General features: G+C 33.1%; 1 protein-coding gene across 2 annotated transcripts in view; it reads right to left on the bottom strand.

Annotated features, from left to right (window-relative positions):
* The window catches only part of LOC138335927 (centrosomal protein of 41 kDa-like), a 28,327-nt gene that overhangs the window by 10,800 nt on the left and 116 nt on the right, over nt 1-17,411 (bottom strand). The window contains exons 2-3 of one of the 2 annotated variants that reach the window (XM_069285119.1): nt 17,086-17,149; nt 10,810-10,857 (exon numbers count right to left, since the gene is read on the bottom strand). In XM_069285119.1, the coding sequence (XP_069141220.1) occupies nt 10,810-10,857; nt 17,086-17,149 (112 nt within the window). Of the gene's footprint in view, nt 1-4,568; nt 5,054-10,809; nt 10,858-17,085; nt 17,150-17,411 lie in introns of those variants that run through there. The other variant, XM_069285121.1, reaches the window with a different exon arrangement.

The raw sequence follows: 17,411 nt of genomic DNA, 5'->3' as shown, positions 1-17,411 counted from the left end.
CACTACCATGTAATACTAAATTCTAGGTTATAAATATTTTGATTTGGCCTTCTCAAAATAGTGACTCAATCATATTTCAACTTAGCAATGTTACTTATTTGTCAACATCTTTTGTTAATATTTTTTCTTGTCTGTCAATTGAAACACATGTCTTCTGTCTAAATATGGACTATTCCAATTAGAAATAATTTACTAAAGGATCAACTAAAAGATGAATAACTCACAACCCAGAGAGCTCCTATACTTCGGAGAATCAACTTTCTTCTGGATAGTGTGTAGATAGACTAAGGACCGCTGACATATAGGATCAAACCTGCAGGTATCCATAGCAATTTCTTCTTGTTAACTGTACTAGGCACTGGCTGCTAATTAATTTCCTCACGAAAGACTAAGTATCATAATTAAAATTTATCACCTTTTTGTCATTAAACCAAGGTCTGATGTAAGCTTGTGCCACAGCACTGAGGTTTGAAATGTCCTTCAGGCAAAACTTACAACCAACTGAGTCAATAAATTTTAAAGTACATGTACATATAACACAATTAATGAATAAGTTGGGGAAATTTCAATAAAGTGTGTGATTTCTTTTTTTATGTTGGGGTATCTGTCAAAGGCTTGGTCAGAAACACTTATATTTGTGCTTTGAGAAGCAGCTTCCTTCATTTATGAGCAAAGGAAGCAATGGCATTGTATGGTGCGTGAATGGTATTTTGATTCTACCTTTAACGAGACCGTCAACGTTGTTTACAAGGTAGATGTGAATCAATATATACCTGTACACAATATACAGGTACCAGAAGGTACACAGATCAATCTCCCTTCGCTACAGTTCTGTTTTTTTTAATAATCAAACACGAATCAATACATTTTAACAGCTGGTTCACTTTCAACATTGACACGACCATTATAGCACCAATTAACACAGGTGATCTAGTCAACACTTAAGTTTGTCAAACATAGCTAAATGGTCATGACATTTTAAAACAAGTGACACCAAAGTTTGAAATATTAAAAAATATTTCTTTTTAACATATTTTATAGATTCTGATTGTGAAGTATTAAAACATACAATATTCTCGTATTTGAACCAATAAGTGCCCAGGGCACTTAAAAAATTGAAGCAACTCAGGGGCGCTTAATAGAAACAAATTTCAAACCTTTCGTAAAATTATTTTAATTTTAACAAGAAATCGGTAAGAAAACCAACAAAGTTTTCGCATTTTCAGTTGGCATTTAATTCAAAGTAATTGAAATTGAAGCTTAAAAAAGAGAGAGGGGCACTTATAGAAATAGAAATGGGGGTGCTTATCTTGTCGAAAACAGTATTTGAATTAAAGTAAGGCATATTAATAAAATTGAGATTTTTAACCTCAGTGGTAGATACTAGTCTCTCTAACAGCATCAATTAAGACTCTCATACAACTATGAAAACTTATGGACACGTATATTCCCACCATTATTTATTGAATTCATTGAGTGGATCGAGTAAGCATAGTACAAACTTATGCTGTTCTAAATTATGCTAGCCTTTAAACTCATACATGCCACATGCCCAAAATAAAGAAGTTGCCAGTAGTTCTAAAGACCTGTGCACACTGAGTATTACATATGTACAAACCTTTGTAACTTTCAAGTTTAACATATTACTCAAAGACCAAGACCAAGCCTTGCGTTGATTTGGAACATGTTTTGAATATAGATTTCCTCAACAGTCAATTTAAGTGACTGTTGTTTATTAAACATATGTTGCGCTCAGTTAAGTGTGAGTCTTTAAGTTAGCACAAAATATATGCTATCAACTTTCAGAAGATGAAGATATATGATACAATTTAAGGATTAAAGAAAGAATTTTCACATTTATGTTAAAAAGTTAAAACCTTCATAGAAAACTGATTTGGAGTCTCAATACCTTTAATTTGAAAAAAAAAAAATATATATATTTATAATTGCTTCTTTGAACAGTTGAAGATCGCATCTCTAATCAGAAAGATTTATCAATTTTGTATAAATTGAAAGGTTTCTTGTCAGTTGCAAAACTCATACAATCTCATATCATCTCTGCATGTAGGAAAATCACGAAAAATAACATTACAGTTTAATCTCCCTCCTTAATACCTGTATTAAACTAACTCGTGTTTTGATTGACAAATTTCTTCTTCAACTTGTTCTTTGGGCTAATTTTTACGAAGTATCTCTATTTGAGGTTAGTGGATAACAAATATTTATGTACGGAACCAAGTGAATGGAGGTAAACAAAACATGTAACCCTTGAATAATTGGAGAGAATTGAAAGCAGACGCCATTCAAAAAGCTTTTAAAAATTAAACTGTAATGAATCGGTGGTTCAAACTGCAGAGTTTACCTAAAGAAATAATTTTGAAATGTTGTGACTGAGGTATTGTCAAACAGTTAACCAAATTTAAACTTTGTGTTAACAACATTACAACACAGTCTTGACATATACTAATGTCTGGAGTTTAGCATTGTAAAATCAATGTTGACCCAACATGGAACTCTCGCTCAGCGGGTAAATTATCGTAACTCGCAATCCAATTTGTTTACAATAGAAACTTAACCAATTTCAGTAATTGTGTATTCAAATGTCAAATATAATGTGATCATTGTTCAGTTTTATTTGGATAGAAACCAGACTGTAGGGTCAGTATAAGTTCTATGCTTTGTGTCATATAGGAGTTATGGAAAGTTCAAAGGTTACAGCTTCATCAGTTAAGTTTTTCTTTAATTATTTGCATTATATTAATAAATATTTGGAAAATATTATCAATAATGATTTTAATTTGTTTGATCAAAACATAATTTGTATGCCTCTAATATTTCATTTATTTTTTTACTTTCAAATATCTTAATTGTGTTTTAATATCATAATTTCCATTTTTGCATATTATGTAGTTATCTCCCTTGTAAGCAGATATTGTGATATCATTACTTTTTGAGGACAAATTAATTTGCTTTCTCCGAAAAAACATGATGTTACACTCAATACCTAGCTAACTTGTAAGGCAAGGACAGAAGGAAGTGGAGTGATGTGCATGTTCTTTAAATAGAATTTAGACTGTGTCCGTCTTATTACACTTTAGGTCCATTAATCAAAATGACATCCAGGATAGTGCTGGTTGTACCTAGTTGATGAGTCCCAACTTGATTCCCACCCCCATCCACCAAAAAAGACCCTTCAAGTTATAAGTCCAAATATATAGAGAGAAAGATTCAGAGTGATAGAGAGATGGAAAGATCGACATTTCTAATTTCAATTAGAACACTAAACCTTAGCGAGGCTCCAGGTATCATACTTCATGTTCTAAGAATTTTTTAACTGTCCAAGAGCGGCCAAAAATAGTTTGCATTAACTGTGTACTAAGTATTAGTATTATAAGCCTTGACCAGTTACCAATCAAAAATAGTATACCCACTACTGCCATCAACTCCATTCTACAAAACAGAACGTTGGAAATAACGTAAGTTCAAACCAAAAATGCAACAAGTAAGCCTTTCAAAAAGAACTTTTTGCAGTCGCAATTAGTGAGTCGTGCTCATGAAAAAAACTTTCTAATGAAAATTGACATACCTTTACAGGCACTTAAGTCTGGACAAAAATATCTTTAGATTGGATATATATAAAAAAAATTGAATAAACAAAATCAATCACAAGTGTTAAATGATTGACAGAACAATTCCCTTTCCAGGAAATTGAATGGAATTAGTAGGCAATGAGATTAATTAGCATCTTCCAATGAAACAGGAACTATTGTCACTGAAGTGAGCTGTGTATGAATTTAAAATCAATTATTTACACATCCGTGGGGAGATCCATACCCTGTTTTACTGGAGAGATATTGATTACAATCCCGAGTTAAACAAGTCCATCAATCCGTCACCAACACCTAACTGATACAAACATGTAAAAGGACATATATCTACTGTAGCTAATGACTGTCTAATTCACAAATATATACATTAATATGGGTTTATATTTGGCCTAACAAACTTGTCAATAAGACCATCAAAGGGACAGTGGAAAATTGGTGTTTAAATCATTTGTTTTTATTAATAATATCTGTCCTAACAAACTGAAATAAAGTCAAACCTGTTTATATAGGAAGACTCTCCAAAGGACATAGAAAAGGCTTTATAATAATATGTGAGAATATAGTGTTGATTTGGCATCAAGAATATAAGACATCAATATATCAAATTATGTTACCATACAAAAAAAAGGTAATTGTTTATGTAAATTTACCATGTAACAAATTTATATGATTAAATCATTGATAAACTCATCATCTGCCAGTAAATTCATGAGTTAATGAACAAACTATTGAATGACCAAAAATTGAAACCGTTAACATCTTATTGTAAGTAATATGGTAAATGAACCGTATACCATATTCCACACATTACAAAACAATCTATGATCAATTGACAAGGCAACCATGAAACCCACCGGTATAATCAATGAAATGTTTCAGCGAGCCTACACATTATACCCCATGTACTTTCAGTATTCTGAGTTCACATTCAGTATTCCGAGTCCATTCTAACATACCAACCTTTTCCAGCCTGTCTCAGTATTTCTGAAAGTTTGTACCGATCCTCTTTGAAAAGTTTTGGTCGAGGTGGTGCTTTCCTGGGAGTCATATAACTGGAGTTGTAAAATGATGGATTGCCTTTCTTAGGCATTTTGTTATTTTAATGACCACTAGTTTTTATCCAAAGTGATTTTAAGGAATCAGGAGATGAAAATAGCACAATACTTTCCAGTATCCGACACACATATATCCTCCATACCAATCCGGAGAGAGAATTTCCTTGTGGTTCTGTCTGTATCCAAGCAGTCTACAGCCACCCTATAACCACTTTAGGGGATCCAATACTTTTCAACTGCTTACAGAGAGAGCAAATTCACTGTATGGGAACTCCACACACAAAACAACAAATCTGACGGCAACAATTCAAAGTCACATTTTTTAAATCCGCTTATGGAAAATATCATGAAAGTGAGAATGTTTGTTTGAGAATGTAGATTTAAGAAAGATGGTGAACCATTTAAAAGATTTGAGAGCTAGACCGGGTCTGATAAACAAGGCGAGCACCAGGATATTACCTGTGTCAATATACACACCAAGGTAAGTCTAATCTACTGCAATGTACAATGTAGCCATATCAATTGAAAGTAATGAGCTAAAGGCCTGCTGGCTTTTTATATCTAATTTAAATATGCGATATGGCTTTTAAAATGTTTCAAAGTATTAAATGGTGCAAAAAGAAGATAAAGGTTTTGTCCTGGTTTATCGACGGGGTCCACTTATAAATATACCTAGCATAAATCTCTCTGAATACAGTGTATATAGCAAACAGAATATGATGGATTATCCCTTAAGCTCATTCTATAGTTAAACCATAAAAATATTCATTAATAGAAATAGACTCCAGAGGGATGTAGAAATGTAATTCACTATTTATGTAGCAGCGCAAACACTAATTCTACTATTGAACCTTAATCTTTCAGATTACGTTTGAGAAATACACAGCCTTCAAAAGCTAAATGTGTCAATGTATAATATTGTATATACATCAAAGTGTTGGAAATTTTAAGTGAACGTTTTCTACAATAAGAATATCAATATGACCCAACTTGCCATTAGCTTCTATTCAATAACACTTGTACACAATATATATGGTCAGAAGTCTTGCAGGGAGCTGCCCTCTGAAAGTCTTTTATCGAAATTTATTGTGATAAATTATACCAATAAAGAAAAGTTTGGAAGGAAGTGTTCATTGTTCAGTGTTTGGTAGTATGGTTGTTAGGATCAGAAAACAATTTAATACTTGTAATACATTTAATTGGTACGTACCATATCCAACACACTAAGCGCCCATGTCCCTATAAGCACCCTTCCCCATTTTGAGGCCTAAATTTCAATTGCACAGTCCAAAAATGTATAGGTTTAAAATAATTGTGTCTTATTAAGCACCTTTTTCATATATTTTTTCTTTTAAACTCCCTGGGGGCTTATTGGGTCAAATACGGTATTACGAGCGATGAAATTTCGACTTTATTATGTCCTGAGCTATCACCAAGCACCGAGTAAGTTATCATAACATACAAGAGTGATTTCTATCCCATAATCTGCCTGATATTTAGTGACTACTTAGCCCATGAAATACTTTCTGCATATGTCAATAGTGTTATATGATCTGGATTTCTTTGGCTGTGCCTGACAGAAAATTATGATTTGATGACTGAGTAAACATCATGCTATATATCATATGTGACGTCAGGATTCAAGTACATCATACAAAATGGCAGTCTCTACATAAACTTCATTTTTTGCAGCAGAATTTCGAAAACGTATTCGGATTATTGAAGTTTTGATTTTAAGGATGATTTTAAATAGCAGCAAGAGCTGTTTGAGAACAGCAAAGCTCGCCTCTGGAATTTTGTTGATTTAATTCAGATTCCTTGTAATGTACGATACCAGTATTATAAAATATAGCAAAGTCATTTCATATCTTAACTTTTCAGCCCTTTGAGCCTCTTGAAATTCTCATTAAATGATTGTCCACACCCATAGCAACTACTATAATTCATGATCATTGTAGAAATCATTGTCAGTTGTGACAGATAACAGTACAGTGGAACTCGGTTAATACGAACTCGAAGGGACCGAGATAAAACTTCGAGTTATCCGAGTGTTCGAATTAAGCGAGTTATCATGTCTACTGACGATCTCTTTACTTAGTATATAATGTGAACAAGAGAGATGTCAAAATCGCCGATTGTAGTTGCAAAATTATAACAATAAAACGAGATATATATTTTGAAATGCTGGAGAAAAAAAAATCGGCATTTTCGGCGAACACGTTGTCCAAAAAATCTCATTTCGAGTTATAAGAACATTTTATGTATGATTTTTGTCATTCGGACCCAAATTTATTTCGTATTATCCGAGTTCTTCGAGTTTTCCGAATTCGAATTATCCGAGTTCTTCAAACAAAGATAAAGAGGGAATTCGGCCGGGACCGGCAAAGTTCTTCGTATTAAGCCGGGTTGTCGAATTATCCGAGTTCGTATCAACCAAGTTCCACTGTATTACAACACTTGCACCAAAACCTGGTTATTTCGGCCCATTGAGCCTCTTGAAATTCTCAATATTCAGCATTTGGCTCCTTTAATTGATGTTCTAATCAACATTATTAATCATCATTAAATGAAATACATGAATATAAACCCAGTACACAATGTTATGTTTGTTCATACCAATGTGTATACAGTGACAACTGGAATCAATTGTAAAATCTATAAAACATTGAAAGATGTGTATTTGTTGCTCAATTTTCAATGATTCTTTTTTGAGTCCTTTTCTTTGTATTGTAAAACACTATGGGTTCAATGTAAAGTCAACTATTTCAAGAAATTCTATGGGTTAGACTCATTTCAATATTTTATAGGAGGAGAAATTTGGATTCAATACTGTGTAGATTATTAGATTTGTCCCTACTATTTCAATTATAACGAAAATCTGTTTCAAAATGAACAATTTTTCACAAATTGACTAATCATAATAATGAATTTATACATGTTGGCAATCTGGCGCGAGAATATCAATATGAGAATTAAATCACGGCGATAATCTTGGGATTTATTGTACCGAGAGTTCTAGCCAAAGAACAATGTACTTAATCCATTTTAAGAAAAGATAAGTCAGTGTTTAACTGACTTAAGTTGTCAAGTTAACTCTAAGTTTCTATGACACATATAGTATACCAACTTAAGTTTACATAATACCTGATATTAATCAACAAGTTACATCATTAGCTGGTAGCAGACCCTTGTAACTGCTTTTAATTGTCTAAATATTCCCAACCCTAATAAAGTAATCTGTTATAAATACCTGGCGAAATCCTGAAAATTTGACTCATGCATAATTTAAGAATATACATTAACTGTTAACATTTTGTAACTGTCACATAGCTAATAAACAAATCAAAAGGAAAAACAGTAATAGTCAGAACAAGGATTTTTACATCATAGCTATTATATTGTGATTAAAAAAGCTTCAACATATGTATGGCTAAATCATGAATTTCACAAATTTGTTAAAACAAATTATGATAAATACTGTTGAAATCTTAAAGGGACAGTTCAGTGCATTAAAGGTTGCACATATATCGGAAACGCACCAGTTCTTATAGAAATTAGATTAGTTAGTTTTATTGAGGTATGCCAAAAAAGCCAACTGTAGTAACTGTATGTGATTTGTTCAAACTTGCTTAGCTGTCCGCTGTTAACCATAGTGGTCGGATGTCTTGTATGCCGAACCCTGGCCCTTGCCAATGTATAAAGAATTTTTAGTCTTGAACTACTCAAATTCCTATGACAGTTGTGTGTTTACCTTATTAGATGTAGATGTTCATGTCTAAAAATAATTTCATCAACTCCTCAGTGGTTTTGTATTGCATTTGTTTAACATGCGTGACTTTGGCTCAGGTATGGGTACAGCATACATGCTGTACCTGCTTAATCATGTTGATCAATGATTTGGAATTTCAATGGTATCAATCCAAATACATAACAATATTGTGAATATTTCTTGTTATATGTTTCATAAGGAATAACGAACAACACATTAATGTCATACAATTGTATTTTGCTTCTTGGTTATGTAACAAAATTAGTCTCATTGAATTATCCCTTTAATTCATTCTTATTAGCAAGTAAAACTTCAAGTAAGAAGTCAAAAATGTCTCCTATTAAATGTAAGTCTATACAAAAAGGAAAAGCTGAAGGTATAACACTTACTGGTAAAACAAATTTTCTCTGCTTCTAAAGATATTTTCCATTTAAAAGTTAATTTTGAATATACTCAAATCGCAATAAATGCAAACCAACTAATTTTCATGTGTGAGTAATATTTCATTCATATCTTAGGCAGTTGATTATAGAATCCATGAAAATCAATAGCTACAAGTATAGGTACAGTAGAACCATCACAATCTAAGCACCGAAATTATAATTCTAAACTGACATGAACATATCGTAAACTGCCTTAAAGCATGAACCAGCACTTACAGTTAATAATATAAAATTGTTTTTTTTTTGTTTTTTTTTAAGGTAAAATTGTTTGCTAACACTGTAGGTAAATATTATGATTTGGTTTTAACTTTTTGAAAGATCCCTTCAGTGCTTTCTGAGAAATAGCGGTAACAAACTTTAACTATCAAAATCCAAGATGGCTACCTGTCGGCCATCTTTTTCACCTGATCAGATCCCAAAATGCAATATGCACTAACTAGGGTCCCTAGGGGAACCTACATATGAAATTTGAGAAAAGATCAGTATGACTTTGGCTTCACGAACTATGGTCGGCAACTTGTTGAAAACATCCTCAGTCCTTTCTGAGAAATAACTAACTATGCACAAAATCCAACTAGGGTCCTAATTGTTAATGGACGGAATTTGAATAGCCCACCATCTGACAGAGTGGTCTAAATTAGTCAAAGTGACTTTAATTAGCAATGACAGAGTTGATGTGCAGTGAATTTATAGTGCAATAAAGTCAAGGGATATGAGAGTTACTTCCCCTCTCACATTATGATATTTTATCTAGGTTTAATTTTAATTTTCTTCTCTACCAAAATCAAAACTTAAAGTTGTAACAAATGTACCACAGAGTCTAATATAATGCATCACCTGTCTCTTAGATTTACAGCTGAAAAATAAATTTGTTTTCATGGAATTACTAAGGATTGTTGATAGAATGTCCTTTTCCCCCTATTTTATAGAGCTTTTGTGATACTGAACATGGATTTTCATGGCAATTTGGACTTATAGACAATATTATGATAGATACTCATGATCACATGGAAAAAAAATTTTGAGATGAAACTACATGAAAAAGTAAGACAATTTTAAGTCCATTAAGAGGACTATTCCATTGAATCATCTTACTGTATTTGCTATTATTTGCACCCATGGCGCTTAAAAATGGAAACAAAGGGGTTTGGGGCACTTATAAGTGAACTAAAATGTAAGTTGTGGACAAAAATATCAGTCCTATTTTAACTCTTTCTGTACTCATGATACACTATCTGTTATTAAATATGCCTTTTTACCTTTGAGACACACTATTATGTCATGATTCACATGTAAAATACTCGGAAGTTCATGTAATATAGGATACAATGCTGATGTCAGAGGCATCATATGTTATAAAACATTGTTAAATCCATGGGATGGGCTTTATACAACTTCAACTCCTTCTACAGAAAATGAGAGTGGCGCTTATAGGGGGAGGGGGCACTAATCAATGGCGAATACAGTATATAATGATATCTTATCTTTATAAATATCTGTTTGCTGATTGACAGGTGAAAAAGATCTAATCTTATTATTCTGGAAGGTGAATTACAACATTGCATCCCAAAATTAATCAACTTTTGATTAAGACTGTAATTATAACAGCCATATTTGCAATATAAACAGTAAAGGTGTGTGTTCTTAGATCAATGCCATAATATAAGTATCCAATTGATAACTGAATCATGATGTAGATTAAGTAAATTAATGGAAAGAATAAATAATGTGAGGCGTACAGCACCTCCAGTTGTTGGCTATATGTGGTATATAGGTGAAGTACCTATGGTATGATGGAAAATGTGAGTGTTTTATACTTATAGACGCACATTTTTTTTATCACAATCACGCAAATATGCAACAAACGATTGAAAACAAAATTCCCCCACAATCAATTATTCTAAAGAAATATTTCAACCACAATTTGTACTTACTCTTCTTGAGATCTTCAACTTTCTTGACATAGCTGGTGACACTGGCACCTGTAGATAATAAAAATTCTTCAAATCAGTCGGCATTAGTGAGAATTCATCATTGATGTTCATGCAGCTATAATCGATTTTTGTCAACCAATCAATTTTTAACTATTAATTGGTAATTAGACTAAAATTACATAATCCTTTGCTCATTTTGACTAAGATTAAATAGGTCAATTTCCTACGAAGCAGAATTCATCACCATTTTATTTTTATTCAATATTGTATCATACAGGTGTAAATATAATACACTTTAATTTTACATTATTTCTATCATCCCAATTCAACATAATAATCCTTATCGAAAATGAACATATATACATGTACCGGTACTGGCTAATATCACAGAGAGGTTGACTGTACTTGCTTAACACGTATACACACACATGCTATGACAAATGCATAAGCTCCCTTGCGGGTAGGTATCGGTTGTTACGTCATTATTTTGTGAGCGCAATTCACGTCGTTTTCTCCAAAAAATGTAACGTTATACTCTCGCAAACACATGACATCACAATCAATACCTACCCGCATGGACTGATAAGTCTGTAATATGAAAAAACAGAATAGATTCAACAGAAACACTGTTGTTTTCACTTTTCAGCGAGTGCATTTTAATAAATTAAACAGTAACAACTCAATCTGACTCCACGGTTTAGGAGATCACTTTATTTCTTTAGCATTATAAATATCAGTTAATTATAACTCAAGATACACAAGTTGATTTATTTGGATACCATTATTGTCATTGTCTACTGCATGAGATCAGAAAAGAATATTTATCAGTTGGTTACCTTAATTAATCCAAAACGTCCTCCTTTCATTCAACTTATTGTGTTTTTAATCAAAATAGCACTGCATTGTTCCTTAATTTGCGTTGGAAGACAATTTCAATGTGGACTCTGCCAATTGCTTTAAAAACTTTTACAACAAATATTAAGCACACATTTTCATCCATAATCGGTATATATCTATTATTGATCGATGTTAGAGGACAAATAATCAATCTTTGATATTAGAGCGATTCCCTGGGCACAACCTGCAATTTATGCCAAAAAAATAATATATTACGTGTTCCAATTAACACCCTTTAAAAAAGAAATGTTTGTTGAAAAGTAAACTTTTTGATAGCTGCCCTCCTCCCCGTTAGCTCAGCATACTCAATAAAACCAGCTGAATCACAGATTAAAGAAATTTTTCCATACAGTAGCACATGTGACAGACTGAATAAATCTCAATAAATTATCTTATATTATATTCATAAACCTTACAGTTGCCTGATATTTATTTCTTTTTAAATGGTTTACCGTTCATAAAAAAATGTTCATGAATAGCATAATCTGCTTCTAATGACAAAAACTGAAATAGGGTTTGGTTGGCAATAGATTTGTCCAACTTGTAATTTTGCCAGCCTACATTTTTTTTTTTTACACAATATCATCTAAATATCTTTTGTTTTTGTTCTTTTGAAAAATCTTTGAAATTGTGTTCAAAGGTTGCTGGCTGCTAAACACTTGAACCAAGAAAGCATGCAATTACTGTCTAGATATATGGTGGACTCAACATTAAGGATTTAGGAGACACTTTTAAAGGAATCTGACATGCCATAGTTTCATTTCTACCTACATCTATCTAGAGGATTCTACAGGAAGCTCCAAGATGTGTATTGATTTAAGTAAGTGTACTAATTGGAAAAATATAAAGTAGGACAACATTGCAAAAGGCAATATACAGTCTTTATGTGTAAAGAGATTTGTAAACAACTTCTTTGAGAGTGAATAAGTCTCCTGTTGACATCTTACTGAGAAATGGAATGAATTAATAATAACAGACTGTCAGTACCAGGTCAAAGTCTTTCCACAAAATTGATTTTCACTATAATATTCTAAAAGATATGAAGAAGAAAAGGTGTCAAAAGGTTCACTGTGCAGGAAAGGATATCTATAGGCACTGCCTGCATTAGTTATCAAATCCCATGGTATTATTTTAGAGCATAATATTTTGAAATTGAATGTTAACGATGAACAAAAATAATGCTATTTTGAAAAGTAAATAACAAAAACTTATAAAATTTATGCAAATATCATGAGTTGGTATGGAAGGCAATTTTCTGTCCTTATGCAAAACTTCTATCAAAAACTTAAAATCCACCATTAGTTTGGGAAAGGGAAAGTTCAAAGAAAAGAATTTAATATTATATAATTAAACAAGATGAGCGTTGGGTTTCTTTTCTTTATATCTTAATTCCTCATGCGAGTTTGTGCAGAAAAGGAATCACTCAGCCCCCAGACCGGCCATATATATGACCATTATTTACAATGAACTAATATTTTGTAGGAAGTCTACTTGAAACTACAGAACCGCACGGATACTCGAGAAACATGGGGAAGAAATTTATTAACTAAACTGTTCGTCAGGTTGCATGGCTTGCTTAGACATCTGATTCAGAAACAAGAAGTTCATCGACAACAACTGTCTAACTGCATGGGTGGACTGGACATATAGAAGGCAGATTTGAAGATAACCTTTAAAGTAAGTCTGACATGCAATTATTTAGGTTCACTCTTTGGTGTATCATCGAAGTGAATCCGAGGATTCTAAAACCAAGCAAGCCGAAAGACGGGAATTGAACAATGTAAGTGCACTATTGCGGAAGATCATTAACACGAATAGCGACTCACTACTGAACAAAGGCAATATTATAGCCTTATACGCAACCTTGAAGAAGATGTGGTCCCAAAAAATGCTTGGAGAGTGATCTTAGTCTTCCTGTTAACTACTTACTGAGTATTTTCTATATGAATACACGATTGCATGACTGTTAGAAACAGGTCATTGATTATCCCAAAAAAACGATTTGCTCTATAACAAACTCAACATTTGGACAAGTGAACGGTTATGGTAAGAGTTCCATGTGCAGCTTAAGGATATTACTATAGGCCACTGCCTGCTTAGGGGGGGGTAGTGGGGTGCGTGTTTTTTTGGCAGTCATTAAGATACAAGCATGGTGAGATCTTATTTTTGAACACATATAATGCTATCTTGAAATTGGTAAAGACGTCTACGTTATACACGGTATGTGATATCACGAACTGGTCTTTAAGATAATTTTCTGTCCTGAAGTTAAACTTCTTTCAATCTCTAAAACTGCACAAATGGTTAAAATTGGGAATTTTCCATTACAATAGTGACTAAGAAAATAAATGTATAGGGACGTTTTACAATCTATGGGAACGACATAGTTCTCCACAGTCATTATTTAACAACTGTAACCAATTGAACCGCAAATGTGTACTTCAGGGTAGATAAAATTTGTAAAAGTCGTCCTGATGACGGCCGCCTAGCGGTCGGGGCAACATGTCGGCCACATCAATATCCTGACCAAAATAAAGGAAAAAGAACACTTCTTGGATGTTGAGGATCCTTTATATTTCTTGATTATATTTATTAATTAAGAATTAATCATGTAAATATTTTTTCCGTGATTTGTATATGTTTTATTTTTTTAAATGTTTGGATGGGATTTCAAATGCAATCGGAAATTTCAATCATATCAAAAATCAAGTCAGGTGTTAATACCAATTGATAGTGGATTTTTTTTGGCTATGAAAATAAATGTAATCATTATCTAATTACTGACTTGAACACGGCTTAGAATTATCTGTGCAAGATTACTTTCAGACAATGAATGTGTGTAATATTTTCACATCATATTTCTCGCTGGCAAGTCGTATGTAACATTGTTGTGTAGTTTCCTCTTAGTGTGAATGCCAATTTATGTCACTTATAGGTTGTGGCAATTGATTTCATAATTTAATTAATTAGCTATTTGCAATTTTGAAGGTTTAGCAGTTCAACTGCAAGCTGTCAGGACATTGATGACACTTGACTTCAATCTGACTTACATGTATGTTATTCAAGTTTCAAAAGTGTGATGCCACCATGTGCATATAATAAATAAATATAATTTGCGATGCTTGAGTTATTCAATTATACATTCACCTAAATTGTGTTGATGTTTATCACACTTTGGATCAATTCAAAATCAAACTTAACGCCTTGTTTTAAAATCACCAGTCAAGTTGAAAAGGTCTGAAAACAATTTGGGTGGCAGGTTAGATCCCTGCCATCTTAGATGATCTAGCTAATTAGGGTGACATGTTGTTAATATAATAAATTTAATATGATACTATATAATGCAGATAATTATAAACTTCATGCTTGTATCATAACAAATGTAAGCTTTATTTGGTCCATTCTAAATCTACTAACCCAGAACTTTCAGAATAAGAGAATTATATATTACTACGTCATTTTATACGATTGTCAAGTGTTAGTTACAATTACTGATTACCGACCAATGCTTAAAAATGGAATGGACCCAACAATTTTGTTTATAATACTAAAAGAATTCTTCTTTCTCATTTATGTTATGAAACAACTGAATTTTGCCTCAACACAAGTACCCCGGGTAGCCGGTACAAGATCGGGTACTAAAATTCAAGTTATCCCAGGGATAAAAATTTGGTACTACGTTGAATACTGACAGTCCTATTAAATTTACATGTCTTTTGAATAAACCTTTGACTCTTTTCCAAATGAAATCACTATAATCATACATAGACCCACATGTTATTTAATGTACCTATTAGTGCATATTAGTGCATTAAATGTACATTTTCAAATTTACTTTCAAAATTTTATTTGATGTATAACCCTGCAGGACAGTCTAGGCAGTGCAGATTATCTGGAATAATCAATTTATTTTACAGTATATAATAGAAAATGCCTACCATTGTACTTTTGGCTTACCACAGGCTATAACTACAGTGCAGGTAATATGCAAGAAATCCCAGTACGTACTGCATCTTGTGTGAAGTCATAAAAACACAGCAGATAAACATACAATATATAAAACTTATTAATAGCAAAGGATCAGGTCGTTTGTGTATGAAGGGCCCCATACGTTTCTTAATATATATCCAACGACCCTACAAGAATACATGAAAAAACAGCACCCTTAGACTTTTTGCATAGTATCATTTACAAAGACCCTATACACAAATCAAAAGACACACAGAAACTACAACACGACCTTGACAATGTCAGGACAATGGGAACAAACAACTACTCGCTACTGCAATTTCACCCCGGACAAGGTGCAACGTCATCTCCAACTACCACCAAAACGCAACAAAATCCACTACACACTAAACTCTCCATAACCACCTCACTAAGAACACGTCAAAACACAGTTAAATACTTAGGCCTCACACTGCCCAAAACTAAAACCTTCCACTGGGTACAAACACATAAAACAAACATCACCGCAAATGCAAACAGTCACTAGATTGAAACCTCACAATCAATTCACCACACATTACAAACAACCGCATATGTTTTTAACCCAAACTTGAGTACTGTGGGACCCACACCATACTGTCCAAATACAACAATTAGAAAACAACTCAATGCACGAGCATCAAGATATGTACAAAACAGGTATCATAACACTTCTTCATCCTCAGACATGTAATACACACTCAATAACATACAAAACACGCCGTCTACAATCACGACTCATCCTCCCTATATAAAATCACACACCCATCTCGTGCCATCCAAACCCAGAACAATACCTAACACCTGTAGACACCCGCACTAGACACACACATCCCTATGCATACAAACACAAACGCCGCCACAAAGGATACATTTAAGTACTCCTTTTTTTCCCACACACTCTCCATCACATACAGTGTGATGGTGTGGTGGGAAACATACAAAACACGACACTCTGGAGGGCTTCAAGGCAAACATCCAACAACGATACCCTTTGAAGACCCCCACTTCACAAATAAAATCACCTCATTTTTTATCATATTTCTTAACCTATCTACTTTTATCTAATATTCCTAGCACCAAAGAAAAAAAAATGTGCACTGAATATAACCCCTTCCCCCACGCCACTGCCAATCACACCACCCAAAAAAACGTCACTATGTGACGGGATGGTGACAACCCAAAGAATAAGAATTAATGTCTGTGTTACTGCGACAAATGCTGCATGCTAGCACTAAATTTTTAAATTTTGCTGAGTTCCAGTACAAAGAAATATAGGGTTCTCAAAATTTTAATGAGTCCCTCAGGAAAATCATGAGTCCACCACTCCTCTGTTCCCTATTAGCGTTTTACAAAACTACAAAATATAATGTACATGTTTTGAAAACTTACCTGTATCAACTGTATGTTCTATGTGACTATATTTTGGGTTGGTAGGGGTTTTCTTCGCCAAAGGCTGTAAATAAAACGAAATGCGAGTAATTAAGATTAACAGAAAATATTTTGACGCGGTTATTTAGCCGGTGGGCTACTGCAGAATGCAGTGTTTTGAACAGACCAAATCATGTTGAAACAACACGACGAAAAACACCACCAAAACAAATCTCCTGACTCCTATGTATCTCGAAATCGTTTTCTTAAAAAGAGCAGTATATTTGGTTAGCGAAAATAGTGAAAACATATATCACAAAGTTAATGAATGATTGTCTATCAACTTA

The sequence above is a fragment of the Argopecten irradians genome, chromosome 12 (genome assembly GCF_041381155.1).
Source record: "Argopecten irradians isolate NY chromosome 12, Ai_NY, whole genome shotgun sequence".
NCBI classification, from domain to species: Eukaryota; Metazoa; Mollusca; class Bivalvia; order Pectinida; family Pectinidae; genus Argopecten; species Argopecten irradians.
Note: the sequence above shows the minus strand (reverse complement) of the source record. Positions and strands in the feature narration are given on the sequence as shown.